This window comes from Rhinolophus hipposideros, assembly GCF_964194185.1.
Source record: "Rhinolophus hipposideros genome assembly, chromosome: 12".
Lineage (NCBI taxonomy): Eukaryota > Metazoa > Chordata > Mammalia > Chiroptera > Rhinolophidae > Rhinolophus > Rhinolophus hipposideros.
Genome location: NC_138058.1, coordinates 12,030,495 through 12,051,718, shown reverse-complemented (window position 1 = coordinate 12,051,718; position 21,224 = coordinate 12,030,495). Strand labels below are relative to the sequence as shown.

Sequence of the window (21,224 nt, the reverse complement as noted above, 5' to 3'; positions counted from 1 at the left end):
TTTTTAAATTCCACATATAAGGAGGGAGGGAGTGGTAGATGAGGGTAAAAAGGATCAAATATACGGTGATGGAAGGAGAACTGATTCTGGGTGGTGAGCACACAATGTGAGATATAGATGATGTATTACAGAATTGTACACTTGAAACCTATGTAACTTTACTAACAATTGTCATCCCAATAAATTTTAAATATAAAAGATTCCACATATAAGTGAGATCGTATGGTAATTATCTTTCTCTGTCTGACTTATTTCACTTAGCATAATGCCAATCAACATCCATCCATATTGTCACAAATGGCAAGATTTTCTTTTTATGGCTGAATAATATTCGTGTGTGTGTGTGTCCCATGCTTTTTTAATCCATTCACTTACCTATCAATGGACACCTGGGTTGCTTCCAAAAGGGTTTTCTTAAACATTAGTCCTATCTTCTCATAGTTCTGTCTCAAAGCCACTCAATTTAAACAATGCACAACAGGTCATTGTTAATAATTATGAACATTTATTAAGTACCAAGCATATACTGCAATGATTGTTATATAAAAACATAATTATCAAGATAGTGTCCCTGCCATTGAGCTTACAATCTAAAATGAAACACTGTAATAATGCTGTAAGCCTACCTCAAAATTTCCTTAACTTAGAAATGGCTATTTTGGCAAATAAGTGAGGCTAAATGACCTATCATTTCAGGTACCATGTTAATAAGGCTTTGAACATGATCCAAAGAATGTTTTATTTGTATCCAGACATTTTCCCCAATTATATTAGGCTTGGTAAGAAAAAGAGCACTTAGGAATTTGGTAAGAACAATGAATTATTTAAAATTGCCTGGCAGGACTTTAAACAAAGATATGCTTACTAACCTGAGTTTTTCCACAGCTAGGGAAAGCTCCATGAAAAATATTATGAAATATATCAAGTTTGTCTTCTATTCTACTTACAACTTTTCAACTTCTTCCTCCTTTCCCACATGTAAGGGAATGATGGCCCTACTAAGGAAGAAAGTACTGTATCTAGATAAAATACCCTAAAGTATTAGAGACTTAATAAGTTCAACTTCTAGGAACTATTAATTCAAATGTTAAGAGTGAGCAAGGATAGCAATGGGACCTCTGGCTACAGGAGAGGCCTGGCTATGTAAGATAGGTAATCAAAGCAGCTGAGCTCAGTCCATGCATCTTCAAAATGGTAAGAGAATATAGGTAAATGGTTACTTTTCTGCTCCGTACTTCTGGTGTAGGGGTATTTAAGAGTTTAGCATCAAGACCCTATGCTGCAAACCCTGTCCTATTTTGCCTGTATCCATAGTATAATATTCAATACATGCTTTCAAGTTTATCATTGCTGGTCATAAATCGCTGACAAAGGCACATCGAAGGAATTTTGATTCTTACTGTCAAATGCAAAGACTGTTTTAAACTTCTGAACACATGCGGTATTAAACTATAAATATTGATTATTTTCAATCATTTGTAATTCTTTGAATTCTGAAATAAGACTAAAAGATAAAGTACTTCGTTATAAGTTATCTCAAAACTGAAACAGAAGTTCCCTTGTAAAGTGCATGCAGAAATGTTTTAATACATGCATACAAATATTTTAATGGCAGAGTGGTAGCGTCCTGAGGTGATATTTTTAATGGCAAAACAACATTTTAGCAATTTTTGGAAAAACCAGTAATTTTCCCCTTAGAAATCCATCTTGGCAACTTTTAAATAACAACACAACAATATTTAAATATGTTCACAAAAATTTGCTTTACATACAAGTTTATCGAGAAAGAATGACCTAGAAACTTCAGAATAAAACTTTATCATTTATAAAGTAGAACTTACTATTTTTAACCTCAAATTGACAAACATCCCTCTTGCAATTTAAAAGTCATTTATACCTCTTACTGATAGCAAATAAAATCCAATTATGAAATTTGAAATGAAAAACTTGACATACATATAGACATCATTCTCTCCAACAAGATGACAGAAATTAATTTTAACGTGTTTCCTAAAAAGGAAGATAATTTTTTAAAAAAAAATGTAACATAGCTGTGGTAAATGAATTTGAGTTTATAAATCTCAACCAATGCACTTATTTTTCGTTGGTACTGTATGAAACAGCTAGAATTCCTGATTAAAGTATGTGTTTTTCTAAGGCAATGCAAGTTTATCTATAAAGCACACATAGTAAAATGGTTATAAAGGAATTTTGATCAATACATAAACATTCACTTTCTAAGTGATACATTCCAACCTACATAAAATTTAATTTCATATCCTATTTTAAGAGTACATCTTTGACCTTAAGCTTAGAAGCATAATTGCTGCAATACATTAAAAAATACTTCATTTTTCCAATATTGTAAAGTATACTGTATTTTCAAATACATAGAATACATTTTTTTGCACAAAATGTAAAAAGGTGTACTATTAGCTAGCTAAAACTACTGTGTTAAGAAACTGTATGAAGGAAGAAGTTCACAAGGAGAACAAAATATAAAACTAAGCACAATTACTGCATTAAAAAAAAATCAAGTAGTTCTGAATACACTTGTTTCTTGTCTTAGTAATGCGTATATTCATTTTATAGCTACCAGTCTGATAAACATACTAAGATACCATAAGATTTGTTTTCTTGGTTATTTTTCTTCACTATGTCCTCCCCAACAGCAGTTGGAATTAATTTGCTTTTGAGTACCAAGTACAAGTTTATAGTTTTTAGCTGAGACATGTAAAACCTAACACCTTACTTTCATTTTTAAAAGTTACATTAATTTTTTTGTACCTTAATTGAAATTTAACATTTGACCATGTGTTTTTTGCTATTAAGTATAGTCTACATTTTAATAAATTGGAACGGGTTATTAACAAAGGCAAATCTTCATTTCATCTGTGTTTTAAATATAATTACACAAAGTTTTTTTCTTTTTTAATGAGCAAAAGGAGATGAAGAAAACCATTCATGTAGGTCCTCTTCACTCTCAACTGTTTTGAGAGACAGGTTTAAATAAGAGTGGATCAAGTCAATAATGTTGGTACACGTGATCTCTTATCTTTGCATAGAAGAGAAAAAATAAAATAAAGGAAGTTATTTCCTTCCTAAGGTCTCGGCTAGTTTCTTAAGTCTTTTCTTCAGCTCCAGCGGAAATTTCTCATAGCACTTCTTACAGACTGGTTTCATGTCAAACTCCACAAATTTATTCCTAAAGATAGTAATAAAATAAAATTAGTGAAAATATATTTAACAGACATAAGTAATGTGAAATAATTTTACTGAAATGCAGATACTATATGATTACGTGTTAGCAAAAAACGATGATTCTAATCTCAAGTCTTATCAATGTGGTAAATGTAAAAAATTCACAATATTTGAAAAAAATTGTCCTTATAAATTGATCTTATACATCTACCTGTGTAATACAGAATGTGCATTACATTTTTGTCAGTGCTAAGTATACAGGAAATCCAATGTAAATATAATTCAGGTAACTAAAGTCAGTCACATTTTAAAGTCCCATCAGAACACTTTAAAGAATAGTTACTTAAAGCAAAGAATTGTTATTTCTGTAATTTGAATGATCCTCTCTTTATTAAAGGCAAAATAATCTTACTTAGTATTTTAAATTAGGTAGCTATGAGGTTTCATCTTTCCTGGCATAAAATTGCTTCCCTCCTACCCCAACAACAAAAAAATCACCTTACAAACGCATCTTTTGAAAAATCTTAAATCATAATGGGTTTGGGTTGGTTGTCTGACAAGAAGATTGCTAGGGGAAATATAGGAAAGTTTATAATCACTCTTAATGAATACAAGTGAACCAGATTGCCTGTGGTTACATTTTGTGAATGGTAGCTATATGGAGAATTCAATTATTTTTAAAAGCTATAGCAATATACATTAACAATGTATTTGTAAAACAGTTCTGGAGAAGACAAATTTTCAGATGGCCTCATATCTGTGTTGGCCTCCTATCCTATCTGGCCTCCTATCCTGTAATGTATTTCTCTAATTGGTAACTACAACAGCTTATTATTGTTGAAATCTAGGGTCCTTAATTGTGAATTGACTAAATGCACAACTTTATAACTTCATTTTCTGTGACATTATATTTAAGAAGCATTTGTGGAATAAGTCTGGTGGTACTTTGTCCTCTATGACAATTATTTAAATCTGCTGATATAAGTTTAAAGAACAACATTAATAAAGTTAATTCTCAACTATGTATTTAATATGAAAAATATTTTATTTTAAAGCACCAAATGGGAATTATTTTCTAGCTGTTTTCCAGAGATCCTAATGCTGATAGTAATTCAAATGATGTTACATTTCAAATGGCAATGTGACTTATATAGTACTAGTTAAAAACTACTCCCAAAGACTTCTTAGAACAAAAAAGGTATTAAAACTGCCATTTAAAATTTTTTAAATTTGTTTTTATTTTTTAAGTGTGTTTTCCAGGACCCATCAGATCTAAGTGAAGTAGTTGTTTCAATCTAGTTGTAGAGGGTGCAGCTCACAGTGGCCCATGTGGGGATCGAACCGGCAACCTTGTTGTTAAGAGCACTACGCTCTAACTAACTGAGCTAACCGGCCACCGAAAACTGCCATTTTTTAAAATGAATGAAATAAATTACACTGCCTTCAGGCATTTGGCGAAGCAAATCTTCCACTGTTTTAATTTTATATTTGAATTTTAATTCCTCTTTATAGAAGGAAACATGAAAACTAAAAAAATAAAAGAAACTTTTAGAGCTCAGAACACAATGGTAACTAACCATAAAGGAAAAAATAGGACAATCATACTGGTAATTCTACAGAATTTCAAAGACTGAAATAGTTTCCATAAAAATCAGGAATAAAACTGAGTTTGGAAACATCAAGAAAATGAATTCATTAACAGTAGCATATGGGCATTTAATGAAAATATATATACATACACCAAAGATAGTAGATACCTTATTACGTACATTAGATGGTGTTTGCTTAGATCTGAAACATGCTAAAAGGATTTAATACAGAACTTAGAACATGAGATACTTGGAACTTATCAATTAAATTATTTTAGGCAAAGGAACAAAGAACCAGGATTTTAAAGCTGCAATTTTCAGACAAAAATATGTTAAAACTTTTCCCAGTATAGATTAAGAGATTGAAATTCTACCCTCTGAATTCCTTTAAAAAAAAAGAAAGAAATCTATGCCATATTGTGATTTAAAAAAAGAGATGAGGGAATCTACAGATGAAGAGAAATAAGTGAAGTACAAGTTGGCTTAAGTGTGAACCTTATTAATTTAAGGTCTATAATTAAAATTATCATGTAAAAGGACCAACTCTACACAAGACAAACACTTTATTTCGGTCTCTGGTGACCACAAACACATGCAAAAGAAATTAAAAAAGAAAAAGACAAAAACAGAACAATATTCCAAAGGACTAACCAAAGAAGAAAGTAGTGAAAATGATGACAGAAGGGACAGAAAAGTTTACAAACAGACTGGCTTTTTCTTTTTCTGCTTGTCCTTATCCTTTGCTTCTCTCTCCCGTTTGGCAAGTCGCCTCTTAAATTCTTCTGGCATTTTCTCATAACAGTGTTTGCAGACTGGTTTTAGATCAATTTCAACAAACTTATCCCTTTGAGCAGGACAAAGAAGGAATAGAAGAAAGAACAAGGAATAATTAAAGGAAGAACTTTTACTGTCAGAAGGCCTGAATAGCAAGAAGAAGAAGAAAAAAAAAAGAATCAAATAGTTCTCTTTTTTAAAATTCTGTGTTTCTAAACATGTTACCCCAACGTTTTCAGTCTTAGGACTCACACTGGAGCAAACTGTAGACTTACTTGAGTGTTAATTTAGTGTTGCAGGTAGAACAGGCAAAACAGTTCACGCACCAGGCCTTGTTAAGAGCAGAGACCACTAGAGGAAGAAGAAAGGCATTTGGTCACATACACTGGTATGACAAGTGGAGGAGCTTAAATTTCAACTTCAAAACAGAATTAAGGTTATTTCCAAGACGCTTGGAAGAGGTTCTCAAGAGGTTTTCTTGCCAAAGAATCACATAGCTAAAAACCTCAGTAGTGTGAATTAATCTTTATTGAATCAATCAATTTTATTAATTTACTTTTTCACTTTATTAAAAACATAGAAACTGAACACTTAATTTATGTCTTCCGTGACTGTAGGCTTCATCTTAGGGAAGATTATTATTGCCCTTCTCAATCTTTATTTACAGTTAACTTTTTTCCCCTTTTCTTTGACTATTCTATGAAGCACGTAGAGGGTATGTACCATGTCTTCATACCAAAGGTTAGGTCTCTCACTCCCGCGGGCAATGCAGTGTAAAATGTAATGTGAATTATGTCACTCAGACGAGATTTTTTGGCACAGTGTTTGCCTACCAGCACACTTGCCACTACTTTTCTATCCCTACTGCCATTGGTCCAATAAAGAAAGATGGAATACTCACTAACAATTGTCACCCCAATAAATTAAAAAAAAAAAAATGGAATAGAGAATTAAAGAAAAAAATCTAGACATTAACATATTCGCCTGTAGGAGTCTCTTTTTCCAAAGCTAAGAGTTTCCTTTGAAAGCTTCTTTCACTTGGCAACTGTCCCACATAGGAGGAAGGTTTATTTTCAGTGGCACTAAAGATTGCTTCCCTGAACTAATCCTTTCACAAACTGCTTATAGGCTTTGTTTCACAAAGTATTTCCCAAGTTAGGTTCTCTACCAAGAACCATGAAGCATGCTGAAAACAGGAGTGTTTAAAACTTTGACAGGAAATTTCTGGCAGAATTATGCTAGCAACCATTAGTAAACACAGCTGCTTCCTTTCTGTTCCAGTCAATCAGCCATGCCTAATTCCCAAGTACAAGGGTGGTAAGTCCTAAAAATGTCTACAAGCAACTGCCCGGTTTTGGCATCTGCAAGGTTAAAGGGACTCTTTGTAACGACCATAGCAGATTAAACTGTTCCTAATAAACACTGCCCTAAAGCTTCCGAGTTATACAATTCCAGGGAAACGAAAGGGAAACAGGACTCATGGTTCGTGATGATCACTTGCCATGATTCCTAGTGTAACAATCCTGTGGCTCTGGCCTAAAGTATTATCATAAATCCAACTATTAGGTTAGGCTATTAGTATAATAATCCAACTATTAGGTTAGGATAATGGGTTAGGCTATTATCATCACACTCATATAAATTACTGGGGAAATTCACCAAAGAAAAGAAAAAGTAACTGATAATGATCACATTCTAAACAATAACAATCATCAACCTCTTTCCATTTTCACATTACTCAAGTGTTTTTGTGTCAATATGGTGCCATGTAAAATCCTTCAGTTACTTACCATCACCTTCTATAACACGGTTGCAATGGAAACAAACATCACCAAATAGCTGACGATGAAAAAAAAAGTGGTAAAAATTCAGGATGTGTTAAAACTAAGTTTTAGAATATCAAACATTTAATGGAATTTCCGTTATTTCTACTACTTAAAAACAAATAGCTGACTACCCAAATCCAGATTTTACCATTACTAGAGAAAACAAGTATAAGTTCGTTGACTAATTTTTACTTCTCATGATGCAAATAATTTACTTTTCATCACTATCAAAAACAAAAAAGGCTCTAGAAATGTCCCAGATTTAAGGAAGCTAAAGGAACATGACAACCCTAGACTGGGTCTAGCACTGGAGTGGAAAAAAATGCTGTAAAGACATTATTGGGTCAAGTGACAAAACTGGAAAAAATTAAAGTGTATCAATACTGATAACTATGGTTACCTAAAAGAGTTACCTATTCTAAGGAAATATACATTGAAGTATTTAGGGATAAAGGACCACAATGAACTTATCAAATGCTTCAGGAAAAAAATGTGTCTATCTGTGTGTGTGTGTGTGTGTGTGTGTATATATTTATTTATAAAGGTATGTGCATTTACAGAAGTGTGTGTGTTTTTATAGAGAGCAAACACATGCAAATGATGAAGCAAACGGTGAACCTGAATAAGAGTTATATAAGTATCCTTTATATTTTTATTTTACAACCTTTCTGTGAGTCTGAAATTATTTCCCCAATAAAAAGTTAAAACAAATCTCTATAGCCCAATGTACATTTTCCAAGAGATTTCTTTGTAGCTAACATATTGATAAGCTTCAATTCATAAAAGTCTACCTAGTATCCACTGGGTACAATCAATACCTGGTTATAGTGGGTTTCACAATATGCCAGGCCCTTCCTTTCATAATGGCGATGTCCAAGAAATGGCTTTTCACACTTGGCACAAACAAAATGCTGAAAAAAAATTGCTACAGGTCAGTTTTGAATTGCCATATTTTACTGATTCAATGAAGTAAAACTCCAAAGTTAAACTATCCTCACAGAAGATACATGAAATTTTGAGGTAGTTGTTTCATTTGGCCATAGGTAATCCTGTCGTACTTCCAGTCTTAATTCAGTGTCTTTCACAGGTTAATTTAGGACACAGCCTATTCAAACATGACAGAATGAGAAAAGAGGTGAACATCTTAGCAGCATCTGTAAGCGAGGGCTGTTGGACATGGACCATGACACTTCTTGCCTTAAGAAGATTTAAGAATAAAAGAGCACATCCTATATCATTACTGAGAGATCACAAAGGCAGTATATTCTCTATTCTTAATTTTATACAACGTCAGTTATTTTTAAAATGTCCATATTTAATCTTTACGATCTCCTAATCTTGCTAACACATGGCAATTCAAAAGTACTGGTTACCCCTGCACCAGTGAGAACTCACCTCCACGTGCCACTGCTTGCCCATGGCATTTACCACACGCCCTTCGATGGGTCGCCGACAAGCGCCACAGATGGGGACACCCATTTTATCATGGCACGGCAAGCAGTACAGTTCTCCCTTCAGCTCCCGGGCATCAGCAGTCAGCTCCTTCCTGTTCGTGACAAAGATACCCATCGGAATGATACCACCAGACAGAAAGAGACAGGCACCAAGGTGGCTAACACTTTTTAAAAGGTTTTTGAAGATATCACTATAACAATCCCTATAACTTCTTTTTCAGTGATCAGAGTACCAAAATTAATAGGTTTGAACAGGTTTTAGTTTCCTATCAAAACATCAATACCACAGAATAATGACAAAATGTACCAATAAGTCAGATACATACCAACACACTGGTCATATTTATCATTTCTTGTCTATTATCACATTATAGTCCATTTGTCTTCCTTCAAAAGCTAAAGGAGAATAATCACAGTACTGAGGATAGACTCAGGGATATTATCTTCCCCAAATAATTGAGGAGTTTGGAGACTAATTCCATTTTCTAATAATTATTTAAACTGTCGCAAGCTTTTGAGAACAGTTATAGGTTAACAGGAAATAAACAAACGAGCTGTCCAGAATTTTCCGTCTCCAAATGCTTAAGTAAGCTATTATTTTTCAGTCTCCTGTGTCAATAAACATACCAAAGATAGCCCCAGTTAGCCAAATGGACTTGATTGAATTTCATCTGTTTAAACAATTCTTTCGAAGTGCTAATGAAAAATGAGAAACATCCCACCAGAGGGAGGATAGGCAAGAAACCCAGATGAGGCTCAAACTGATAATCACAAAAAAGATGAGGTGGCTGTACGTGCACCACGAAGCTGTTTGTTTAACCCTTAGCCTACCTAATCTCTTCCCCCTATTATAACTTAGCACATAAGTGCATACTGGTTATTATGGTAGAGTACCTTTTTCCTTTAAATTTGTATACTAGATAGCAAATTCAGAAATCATAGCCTCACAGTTTATCATGAGTTTTTCAAGAAAAAAAGATTCCCTTTAGATGTAATTTAAAATATTTCGAGACAACACCCCAATTATTACAACTGTAAAAGCTATATATACTTTTTAAAGCTTTTCTTTTTTTCTTTTGATCCTGCATTAGAAAAACACTTTTGGGGATGACTGGGGATATTTTAACATGATCTGAACATTTCAAGGTATTGTATATGTACACGTGCACACACACACACACACACACACACACACAAAGTGTGCTGCACACACAATCAAATGTGGCAAAATGTTAACGGTGAAACTAAATGAAGGGTAAGCAGGTGTTATTTATATTATTCGCTTGACTCTTTTATAGCATCGTTTAAAATTTTCCACATTAAAAGTTGGAGAAAAATAATTTGGTTTGTCAGAGTAACTGAAATATAGATGAATGTGATCTTTTATTTTATTTCCACTATTTGTGCAATAAAGAAGAAAGGCATCACGATACCCGCAGTTGGCACAGTTGAAGTGGTCTGGATGGTAAGGGTCATTCTTGAAGATCAGCGGCTGTTCATCGATGATGGCATGGCACTTCTGGCAGATGTATTTTCCAAGGCCCCGGGCTTTCTCACGATTGTGACACGGGCGACACAGATGTCTAAACAGAGCCAAAACTTCTTTAGAAACTGAAACTTAAAGTCTAAGGTTCCTCCCAACAATTGAAAAGAAATATATAAAGAAAAGAAACGAATGAAACCATTCCCTGAAAAGAAACGAAAGAAACCTTTTCTTTCACTGCTGACTTTATAGAGCAGAATCAAGACACTGTTTTAAAGAAAAAAAATTATTTATTCTGGTCTAAATAATCTGACTGACCTTTAAGAAACTCCATTTTAAGTACCCATCCCCCTTTTGTCAGCCCAGGAACACATGTGGCAGCCGACAACTGCTCCCCTCTCCAAACAGGCAAATCAACACACTGCAGTCTTGAGTCTCTTGACCTTAAATTCAGTGTCCTAAAGCACCGCCTTACAGTCCATGAGAAAATATGCATGACCTTGTAGTTGTCACTTTATCCACCCACACTTGACAAGGATAAAAAAAACTCCTACCTCCCAGCATTCTTGACAAACCCGATATCTGCCAGCACTTCCTGGCAGAGGTCACAGCGGAAGCACTCAGGATGCCAGCTGTTATTCATGGCTTTGATAACTCGGCCAATGATGAATTCACCTATGGGGAAGTGACACACAAAGGATGTCCAGTGTGGCATCTTATTGCTAAAAGCAGTAAGGGAAAAAACATGAGGGGGAAAAAATACATTTAAACCTTTCTCCACAAATTGGGACTTTTTATGTATGTGTCCACCCCAGTAAGCACTGCATTAGAACAATGTTTTCTATTGCATCTAAGCCCTTGTTTTGGTTCTGTAGCTCGATTTCTGGGCTGTCTTATCACATCTCTGAGTCTGGCTTTCTTTTTCCAAACAATGTACTGGGCTCTTGTGAATGCCTTTTGGTAATTTCTGGTCATCACGGACACACAAAACTGAAATGCGCAGCACATTGTCTTGTCACCCATGCTTAATTTCTTCTTTCATTAAGCCTTTACAACATTCTACTCAGTTTCTCCAATCTCTAGACACCTTCTCGTAGAACTGTTAGCAACCAGTGAAACGGCTAAGATGCAAGCAAGTCCAGCACTTATGCAACACACAGCAATCTGTCAGCATTGCGAGCTCCTCGCTGGTGGCTTCCTTGTCTTTCCTGGCAAACCCAGAAGCAAGGAGGTAACGTCTGCCTTAACAGGCGAAACAACATTTCAAAAGACCACCTAATAGAAGTCCTAGGCAGTCCTGAAATAGCTTCACACTAGATGTCCTTAAACATCTGTTCTTTCTGGGTTTTGATCCTCTTCCAGTTCGTTACACGAGTATTAGTATCAGGAAAGAGGGCTGGTAAAGTACCTAAACACTATTTATATGAGCACCAAAAACACTTGTACCACTGACACTTTAGTAGTGTTAAATAACTTAAATAATTTTGACACTTACTTTTTATTTTGCATTCAGCAGTAAAACTTACCACACTGATGACAGCAAGGAGCAAAGAGCATCTGAAAATCATGTTCGCAGTACTTCCTTCCTTCAAACTGAAATAGAAAATACCAGCAACTTGTAAATATGGAATAATCAGAGGGTGAATATAACCATTCTATAGAGACATATAGGAAAGATGTGCTTGAACTAAGAGCTCTGCCCTAAGAATTTGTAATTCTACAATGATTTTTAAAAGCAGATATACTTTTGTACCTTCCATACACCTACATGTGGGCACAGGAAAGATACAACTAGAATACTGTGCCTCCAAAGTTTGGTGACCTGGACTCTATGCTTAATTGTTTTTTGGCTCACATATTCCACCTTTAAGAATGTGATGAAAGCTACAGACCTCGCTCCCCAGAAAATGCACACACACATACAAACCCCATTCCACATTTTAAAAGGATAAGATCCAAAATATTTTACCGTCAGCTTAAATATTTATAAAAGGTAAATATCCTACCGTATCTTAAATTTAAACATTTTTAAATGGGGCCAAAACCCTTTTAAAATGTAAATATATTCATTTTTAACAATTAGAAAATGTGCATCCTTCATTTCTTTCCTTGAACTGTTTTCATTTCCCTCAAAGTTTTGTCCTAGTATGATATTTTTTATACTAAGGTCTCTAACTGATTGCCTTCATTGCAATTAAAATTTGTTTTACTTTCTGAATCCATAAGGCTCTAACAGGTGAGACTCTTTTTCTTCTGGCTTAAGTTATCATTAAAATGATTATTAGTATACAAATGATGAAAACATTTTACAAATGTAAAATTTTATTTTTTACTATTTAAATATTTACTTGAAAAGTTTATCTTAATGAGATGAGCAGAGCTACTCTTTCCTCTCAAATTATTTCATGCATCCATGAATAAATATGACATTACTAGAAGCGCCAGGGTTCAACATTAATTCTAGATTTATTTTCTATTTTGGAGGTTGCTTTCACACCCTTTTCATATAAATAAGTTGTGGGAATTATATAATGTCTTCCTTTGAATCTTTGAGCTCCTTATAAGTTATATGTAAAGAAATCATATACTCTTTATTAAAATCCACTTTTAATAATGTATCAGTTGTCACCTTAATTTTCTCAATTATGAAAATTATCTGCAGATTAACTCATTCAACTTAGTCAACATATCTACAATAGTTTAATTGGCAAACCAGCCAAAGCAGATTTATTTTGTGTCAGAAAGTCTTAACTTCATTTTTTAAATTCAAATGAATAAACAACACATTTAAATGAATGATTTTTAAAAGTTACAAACATAAGATCAACATGCTATTACTCAATACTCTCATAATGTAATGCATTGTAATGTGTAGCCCAAAGTAGAAGTTATTTATGAAGTGAGGTATGTTCCTTTATTGAATATACGTGTATTATGTACATGTATAGAAATCTGATGTTTAGCCTGTAGTAGTAATTTGAAAAGAAATCAAACATAAAAACTCAGAAATAACTCCATTAATTTAGTTAGAAACGATCAACTTTTTACCTGCCACCCAATCTTAATCAGTGATGGACGAATGGTCTCAGAACTGTGTCTCAATTGGCCATTTAACTTTAATAGGAAAAGACTGGTTGATAATAACAACGCATTGTAAAACCTTTAGAAGGAAAGTATAGAATGTTTTGTAGACCATTTGTTGTTTCCATTTGTGTGGCATTTTTAAAATCAGTACTTTTTTTTTTATTAATTTTATTGGGGTGACAATTGTTAGTAAATTTACATAGATTTCAGGTGTACAATTCTGTATTACATCGTCTATAAATACCATTGTGTGTTCACCACCCAGAGTCAGTTCTCCTTCCATCACCATATATTTGTAAAATCAGTACTTTTTAATGGGAACAACTTGACCAAAAATCTGTCACAGAATTTTGAGACTCATTAAAAGAAAGTTTAATGAGGGGGGAAAGAAATGATCAATTTTTACTCTTTATTTAATGTAACAGAAAGACATACATTGCTTTAAAAATCAAAACAAAGTGAGTCCAGCAGTTAGCATATATACTATATTTGTTAGCAGAAGATAGAAAAAAGTAGGATTGGTTGTAGTTTGAGTAAGTCTTTTAAGATATGATTCCAATAGGTAGCATATCATAGGAGTTAACACCACTGACCGTGGATCTAGACGGCCTGAGTTTAAATCCTGGCTGACCCATGGACAGGCTGTGTGACTTTGGGCAAGCTGCTTAACCTCTCAGTGCCTTGTGAGAGGCACAAACCTATTCTGTTTTGGTGGTTTGTTCTGGCTCCTACACTAACTCCCCATGTTCACAATTTCTGACCACTGCTCTTTTTGCTTTGCTTTCACAGGACTTTCCCTTAAAAGGATGAGTCCTTTTGAAATTAAGGGATGAAAAAGAAAAAGTCCTAAATGGCAAGTTGTCACTAACTACTCCCCCCATCTCCCAATCTACCACATAGCTGAATACAGAACATCTAACACAGTTCCTACAGCCAAGCTTCATCCTCAACAGGAAAATGCCAGAGGCAGGGAAAGACCGGAAGCCTACGAGTTTAAGTACCCCTGACTAGTCCCTTCAGATTGATGTCCTGGAGTAATTCATCATAGTAAGGTTTTAGATTCCCTTCTTTTGTAAATTGGGAGAAGTAATAAGTGCTACTGTGAATACCAATACATTACCAGGCAAATCAATATGAGGAGGAAGAATACAGAAACTGAGTTCCTTGAAGCCAAAATACGTGGATTCAGAAATGGGTTCCCTTGAAACTATCCACACTGCAAACCCCGCACCTACCGTGGGGTCGGCCTGTCCCAGTGTGAGAGCAACAGCAAGTGCAGAACTAATCTTTTGCTATAACGAGCTGCCTCTTTTTTACAGTATGTAGAAATGATCCACAGTTATGGCCGGATTTCCGAGCCTAGGAAAAAGGCCAGAAGTTGATCCAAAGTAAAACTATAGGAATGTAAAATGAAAAAAAATCAGAAATTATAAATTTAGAAGACTCAAACTTCCACAAATAGTGCCTTTCTAAGAAACCACACATTACGATCCCAAACTGGTTTAAAATAAGCCTATAAGAAATATTAATGCTTCAAATTAGTTGTGGTTAAACAACTCTGATTTAAACTGTTTTAAATTCTGGAGTTTTTGAAGATTCTCTTTGGGGGAAAAAAGAATTCTGCTGCTTTAAAGAAAGCTCAGAATTGTGCTCACTTTGGCAGCACATATACTAAGAAAGCTCAGAATTAGAAACTTAGCTAATGTTCTCATTTCAAGTCAAGCGCAAATGTTGAAAATTTTCAAAATCTTCAACATTTGTACTGGTTAATCATAAATTGCTCTGAGGTAAAACAGGTAAGCACCTCCCTCGTTTTGTTGGAAAGTTTCCTCCCAACCAGTCTTCCCTTCTCAGGTTTCAGCCTTCCTGAGTAATCATGATTCAGTGTAACAGGAAATGAGTGACGAAAACTCTTTGTAAAACATCTTTTCACTAAATTACTCATCATATGTTGGTCTTTCCTGTTATGCATTCTGTGATGGGAGAAAAAAAGGACACATGTGGGATATTCAAACTAAGGAGAGAGAAAGAAATCTGAAGTATCAACAAAGAACCCAGCCCCTAATGTGTACTATGCCAAGCTTGTAAAAGGCTGTACACCAAGTCCCTAATCCTTGGTTCAGTCCATCCCAATTTGTAATATTTCTGGAAGTACATCCCTCTGTAACTATTGGTTCCATTACACTTCCAAAAGTATTTTCTCAGGGGAAAAATTAAGATAACTTTCATTGGAGATAATCCCAGATATCACAAAGTTAGATTTAGGAATCACTGTAGTGGCCATATATTATAGTTGAAGTTAGGGTCTCTGGGTTGAATGGGTATTTCCTTCTGGAAATGGCATTTAATCAGCCTTCTCATGCCACCAATGACTTGGTCATTTTACAAATATTTCTTCATGTGTATTGGTGGATGATTGGAAATACGGATAACTTACGAAAACCAGCACTGATGGAAACAGATTTCCCTCCAAAGATAACTACAATACAAAACTGAAGATCACTAATCATATATAACTCATACATTTACACAATCTGTCTAAATTTTTCTGGTTTGAATATGAGGACAACAATCATGAAAGCTGTCATCAAGTTCTACCCAAATCACTTTGAAAACTGTATTAATTCCTGGAACTAGGACATAGTGTGGTCTATACAGCACACCATACATTGTAGGTGTTCCATAAACATTTACCGAACGACGGAATGAAGCAGTGATGGCTATATACAGGAGAGCATTTCCTATCAGTTACGTAAACATCACTCTTACGAAACCATTTCAGTTTCAGTGAATGTCAGGGAACTATAGTGGAGGAGAACACAGCTTGTGGAGACAAGCAGGCCTGATAAAATCCTGATTGGACTACTTACCTACCAGTGAACTGTGGGCAATGTGTCTGAGCCTCATCACGGCCATATGTAAATTGTGAACAAAAATGCCTAACTTGCAGGGTTCATGTGAGAATCAAATTAAAGAAAAAGAACAAGAACAAGTTGTAAAACACCTAGTATAGTGCCTGGCTCAAAATGGGGGTTAAATAGATAATTATTTCAGAAATAAAAAGGTTAATATAATTCACAAGTCTTAGAAAATTAGCAATAATAGGGCATTTATTTATGTATAAAGTACTACATTCCAAGCAACGTGAGGAATTGAAGCAAGAGAAACCAGGGTAGCCCCACTTCCAAGAGACTCACATGAACCTGGGAAGGAGCACCTCAGCTCTTGGTGGGGTAGGAAACAACTTGTTGTTTTAATGTGTTCACTTCGTTTCTGTTATTACCCTGATCACTATCTTCTGATATAGATAAACTTAAAAGAATAATTATTATAATCACCACTATTTTTAAATTTTTAAAATTAAAATGCAGAAGTAGAATATCTGAATAAAGAAAAATGGATATCAGTTTGGGGAATCAGCTCTACACGGAAAATGTATCTTGCCTTCTGCTAAATGTGTGATGAACTATCCAAGAATGGTATACTTACTATTTTCCCTTGTGCCTATTTAAATAAGGGAATATAGGCTTTCTTTAGCATCTTTCTTATGTGAATTCTTTCTAGAAATGCTTTCTAATTAAATTTATGGCACAAGAATTAACTCTGACTGCAGTCAAATTCTTAGAGCTAGGACTATAAGAAGGTTTTTGCTTGTACAGGGTATTGCCTAAACAATCTGGGGAACATGCCCATTTAGAATTGACTCGCTATTACCTATTTGAAGGGATGCCCTCATTGTTTAGTGCAGTGGTTCTCCACTAAGGGTAACTGCTCCCTAGGGGATATTTGGCAATGTATGGAGATATTTTTGGCTCTCATAACTGGGACCTAGTGGCTAAAGACAAGGGATGTTACTAGGGTTTCCAGGCGGGAATTCCCACTCATTCTCAGGAATTTGTTTTGCTTCCCCGTTCCCGAATCCTAAGAAAAGTTGGTCGGGAAATCAAGTAAATTGGCTCCTTGAACCCAGTAATACCCATAATGGGAAATAAGCATACTGCTCACAAATGCATCTCTTAGACATGTTTCCTATTTATCACTAGGGTTTCTGGGCGGGAATTCCCGCCCTTTCTCGGGAATTTTTTTTCGCTTTTCCGTTCCCGAACCCCGAGAAAAGTTGGTCGGTAAAATTGGCTTCTTGAACCCAGGTGGTTGCTAGTATCTGCCGTCACTTTGTGGAAACGATTCCTCGTGGAGAACAGAAAACAGTTTATATTGGGGTTCGGGAATGGGAAAGTGAAAAACATTCCTGAGAACGGGCAGGATTTCCCACCTGGAAACCACAGATGTTACTAAACATCCTACAATGTACAGGACAGCCCCCACCGCCAAGAACTGTCCAGCTCAAAATGTCAGTTGTGCTGAGGCTGAGGAAAGCAGGTTTACTGTGTGCAAACATTATTTACCCGAAGTAGTTCCCCCTGGGAAGTGGAGGAAGGGAGGGGCTAACTTACTGGGTACTGTACATGCTACTTTGGATCAAATTCATAACCCTCTGAGACGTGTGAGATTAGCCCCTTGTTAGAGAAAACGGAAATTCAGGAAGATGAACTAATTGGCCCCAGCGCCAGGGGAGCTTCCACGGCTGGCCGCCCCACGACCTGAGCTTCCTCTGCTTCCTCACCTCTCTCTGGGAGAGCAATGGAGGGTGTAAGCTAGACTTCTTCAATTATCTTGTGAGCCTCTGTCAGGACTTAAAAGTCACGATGGAAAGGTAACCCTGGCTTCTCTGCCAATATACAATGTGTTCTTTACTTCAGAATAGCTCACTTGAACACAGATGAAGAGGTAATTCTGTTGGATGTGGGACAATGACATTAGTCTTGTACTACTGGGTTCCTTTTCGACCACGTACCAGTCCACCCTCTATCTGTTCTGGAAAGTCCTAATTATGGCTATGCACTTCTTAAGACACCGTAGGACAAACAGCTTCACTGACAGCTTCTCTCAGTCAGGAAATATTCAGGGCACCCCCTAAAGGCAAGGCACTGCCTAGTAGCCGCTGTGGAGACTGGTACTAACAGTCTGTAAAACCACATCGTGATTATTTTCTAAACACTAGCATCTTCCATTTATTAAGCTCTTACCAAGTGCCAAGGCACTATGCTAAAGTATTTAAAACATAATCCATTCTAGTTTTCAGTGGATTCGGCCGGGGGTGGCGGGGAGGTCTGTCTTCAAGTAGATTTAACTTTTCCCTATTGCCGGAATACTATGAAGTTTTCATATCGAACTTTCAAAGACTTGGTCAGTCAAGTAGGCTAAATTCCTTGAAAACTAAGTCTATCTTGCTCGTCATTCTACTAGCATATAACAATGGTGCCTGTCACATTGTAACAGATTAATTAATATTATAAATATTTGCTAAACGAATGGATAGGTCAATGAATGAATAAATACCACTCACAAAATCTCACGGAAGTCAGACAAATAGAGGCTCCTTAGACTCCTCCAGTCTGAGACAATTCCTCAGGCTTGCCCTGTCCTGCATGACACTTTTGAAAGGTACTGGTCAGGTATTTTGTCGAGTGCTTCTTATTATGAGTTTGTCTCATGGTTAGACTGAAGTCACAGTTTCAGGGAAGAATACCGCAGAGGTATATGCTCCATTTGTCGCATCATGTTGGGGCATACATGATATCAACATAACTTACTATCACTGTGATGATCCCTTTGTTAACTTGGTATCTTCCAAATTAAGCACAATGGTGAATGCAAAGTTCTTAGCACAGTGCCTAGCATGTGTAAAACAGCCAATGAATGTTTTATTGTGATGATAATATTTTTAATTATTAAGAGAACTACATTAAAATAACAGGCTTATAGTAAGCACCAAGCTTCCATTTTTGTGGGAGGACAAATGGCAGCGGATAGGGAGCAAGAATCTCTCACCCTGGATGTCTAATTAATAGCAATTAGGAGTAAATGTTCAGTAACCAACTAACAAATGTAGGGCTTGGAAAGAATATAAGCTTTAATATGGTGCATTTTTACATGGTTGATTTTTCTTACAGAAAAAAAATGTATTTAAAAATATCTCCATATAACATTAAAATTCCCTTGGCAAAAAAAAAAAAAAAATATATATATATATATATATATATGGTATCTTCCAGGTTTCTCCACTACAAAGTTGCTACTTTACCTTTTCCTTATCCCTGTTAGAAGTGAATGTAATAAGTCCAGCACACACTCAAGGGAAAGAGAATTAAGCTCTCTTTTCCTTTTAATGTCTGCTCTTGGAAATAAAGAGTTTAATGTTATTTGAATCATTTAAATGAAATGGGACAGGGGAGTTTTTAATTCAAGAAATGAAGTGATTATATTAAAATCCCAACTTGATATAAAATGTCACTCAATAACAGAACATTTGGGTAATGCCAATATCCCAAAAATCATCTCTTAACTATGGCTCTTCCATTACCCCTACCCCCTAAAAACACACAGGTAAGAGAACCTGCAACAGAGCCCCTCCCAAGAGGCCCCAGAACCAAATCATAAATCATCCTGAAAAATATTCAAAGGCAAATGTCAAAATTGTAGAAAATTAAAGGTAACTTCATTTAGTGTCATCCGTCTGCAACCTATTTTCAAATTGTTTGGTAAACAATGGGTGTGGAGTGTGTTTGTGTGTGGGGGGAGATGCTTAGGGTACATGACATTCATTGTACAATCCTTTCAACTTTTCTGTAGGTTTTAAATAAAAACACCACCACATTGGCCTGAACCAACATATCAGATCAGTGGTCCACATATGGTACTGAAAAACACATCATGGCTCAGGATTCTACCCACAATGGAGATCTCCTGTTTCCACTTAACAATGCATTTAGTTCTGCATGCAAGCACGAGGAAGCTCAAATATGTTCAAGAGATGAACAATAGGAATTGAGTAAAGATTACCAAGATTTTGAAGTACAGCCTGCAAATATTTACATTAGAAATTGTCTGACCTAGTAGTTCCTAGTTGGTGTATTAGCATCTTATCTTACAATCTATACAAGTACTGCATACATACTATTTTATTTATTAAATACCTAATAGCCATTAAATACTGTAAAACAAGTGACAGAGATAGAATTAGAGTAGTCTTTGTGCCTGAGGTATTTAAAGTCAGATAGGAAAAAAATAAACATATAAATAAAAAGCCTGGTAAAAATGTGTAAATACTCTTCATACTAAAGGTATAAATGAGAGCTGTGTGGACTCAGAGAAGATAATTGAAATGAAACACGGGACTAAGTTGAAAATACCACTAATGATGTCTTATCATAACAAACACCTTGGGTGTTCCAGTCAAGATGGCAGAGTAGGTAAACGCTGTGCTTACGCCTTTCTAGATGAAATCAAAATTACAACTAAACTATAGACCATCATTGAGAATCACCTGAAGTCTAGTTGGACATAAGTCCTACAACTGAGGACATACAGAAGCCACCTTGAGACTGGTAGGAGGGGCAGAGACGCAGAACAGGCTGGTCCCATACTCACGTGTGATGTTAAAAATCAGGAGGGACATCTTGGCTGTAGAGGTGCCCCTCGGGGGAGTGAGGGGTCCCAGCCCCACACCAAGCTTCCCAGTCCTAGGAAGAGAAGTCCCTCTAACTTCTGGCTGTGAAAACCAGTGGAGATTGTGGCTGGGTGAGACGAGGGCAGCTGCAGTCCTAGGTGATCCTCTTAAAGCGCACAGACTTCCTCGCTAATGGACTCACTTGTTCTGTGCTCCAGCACTGGGCAGCACATTGATGGGTGCCAGGGACACAAAGAGAGAAACTAAATATCTGGCTGCAGGGTGAGGGCTGGAGGGGCAGCT

General features: G+C 35.8%; 1 protein-coding gene across 9 annotated transcripts in view; it reads right to left on the bottom strand.

Annotated features, from left to right (window-relative positions):
* Nucleotides 1-483: 483 nt before the first annotated feature.
* The window catches only part of LIMS1 (LIM zinc finger domain containing 1), a 161,419-nt gene continuing 140,678 nt past the window's right edge, over nt 484-21,224 (bottom strand). For 7 of the 9 annotated variants that reach the window (XM_081069667.1, XM_081069668.1, XM_081069669.1 and 4 more), the window contains exons 3-10: nt 11,854-11,920; nt 10,882-11,002; nt 10,278-10,427; nt 8,786-8,936; nt 8,209-8,301; nt 7,355-7,403; nt 5,840-5,915; nt 484-3,205 (exon numbers count right to left, since the gene is read on the bottom strand). In XM_081069667.1, coding sequence (XP_080925793.1) covers nt 3,091-3,205; nt 5,840-5,915; nt 7,355-7,403; nt 8,209-8,301; nt 8,786-8,936; nt 10,278-10,427; nt 10,882-11,002; nt 11,854-11,920 — 822 coding nt within the window. In that variant the 3' untranslated portion in view covers nt 484-3,090. Of the gene's footprint in view, nt 3,206-5,441; nt 5,635-5,839; nt 5,916-7,354; nt 7,404-8,208; nt 8,302-8,785; nt 8,937-10,277; nt 10,428-10,881; nt 11,003-11,853; nt 11,921-21,224 lie in introns of all 9 variants that reach the window. The other 2 variants (XM_081069666.1, XM_081069663.1) reach the window with 1 other exon arrangement.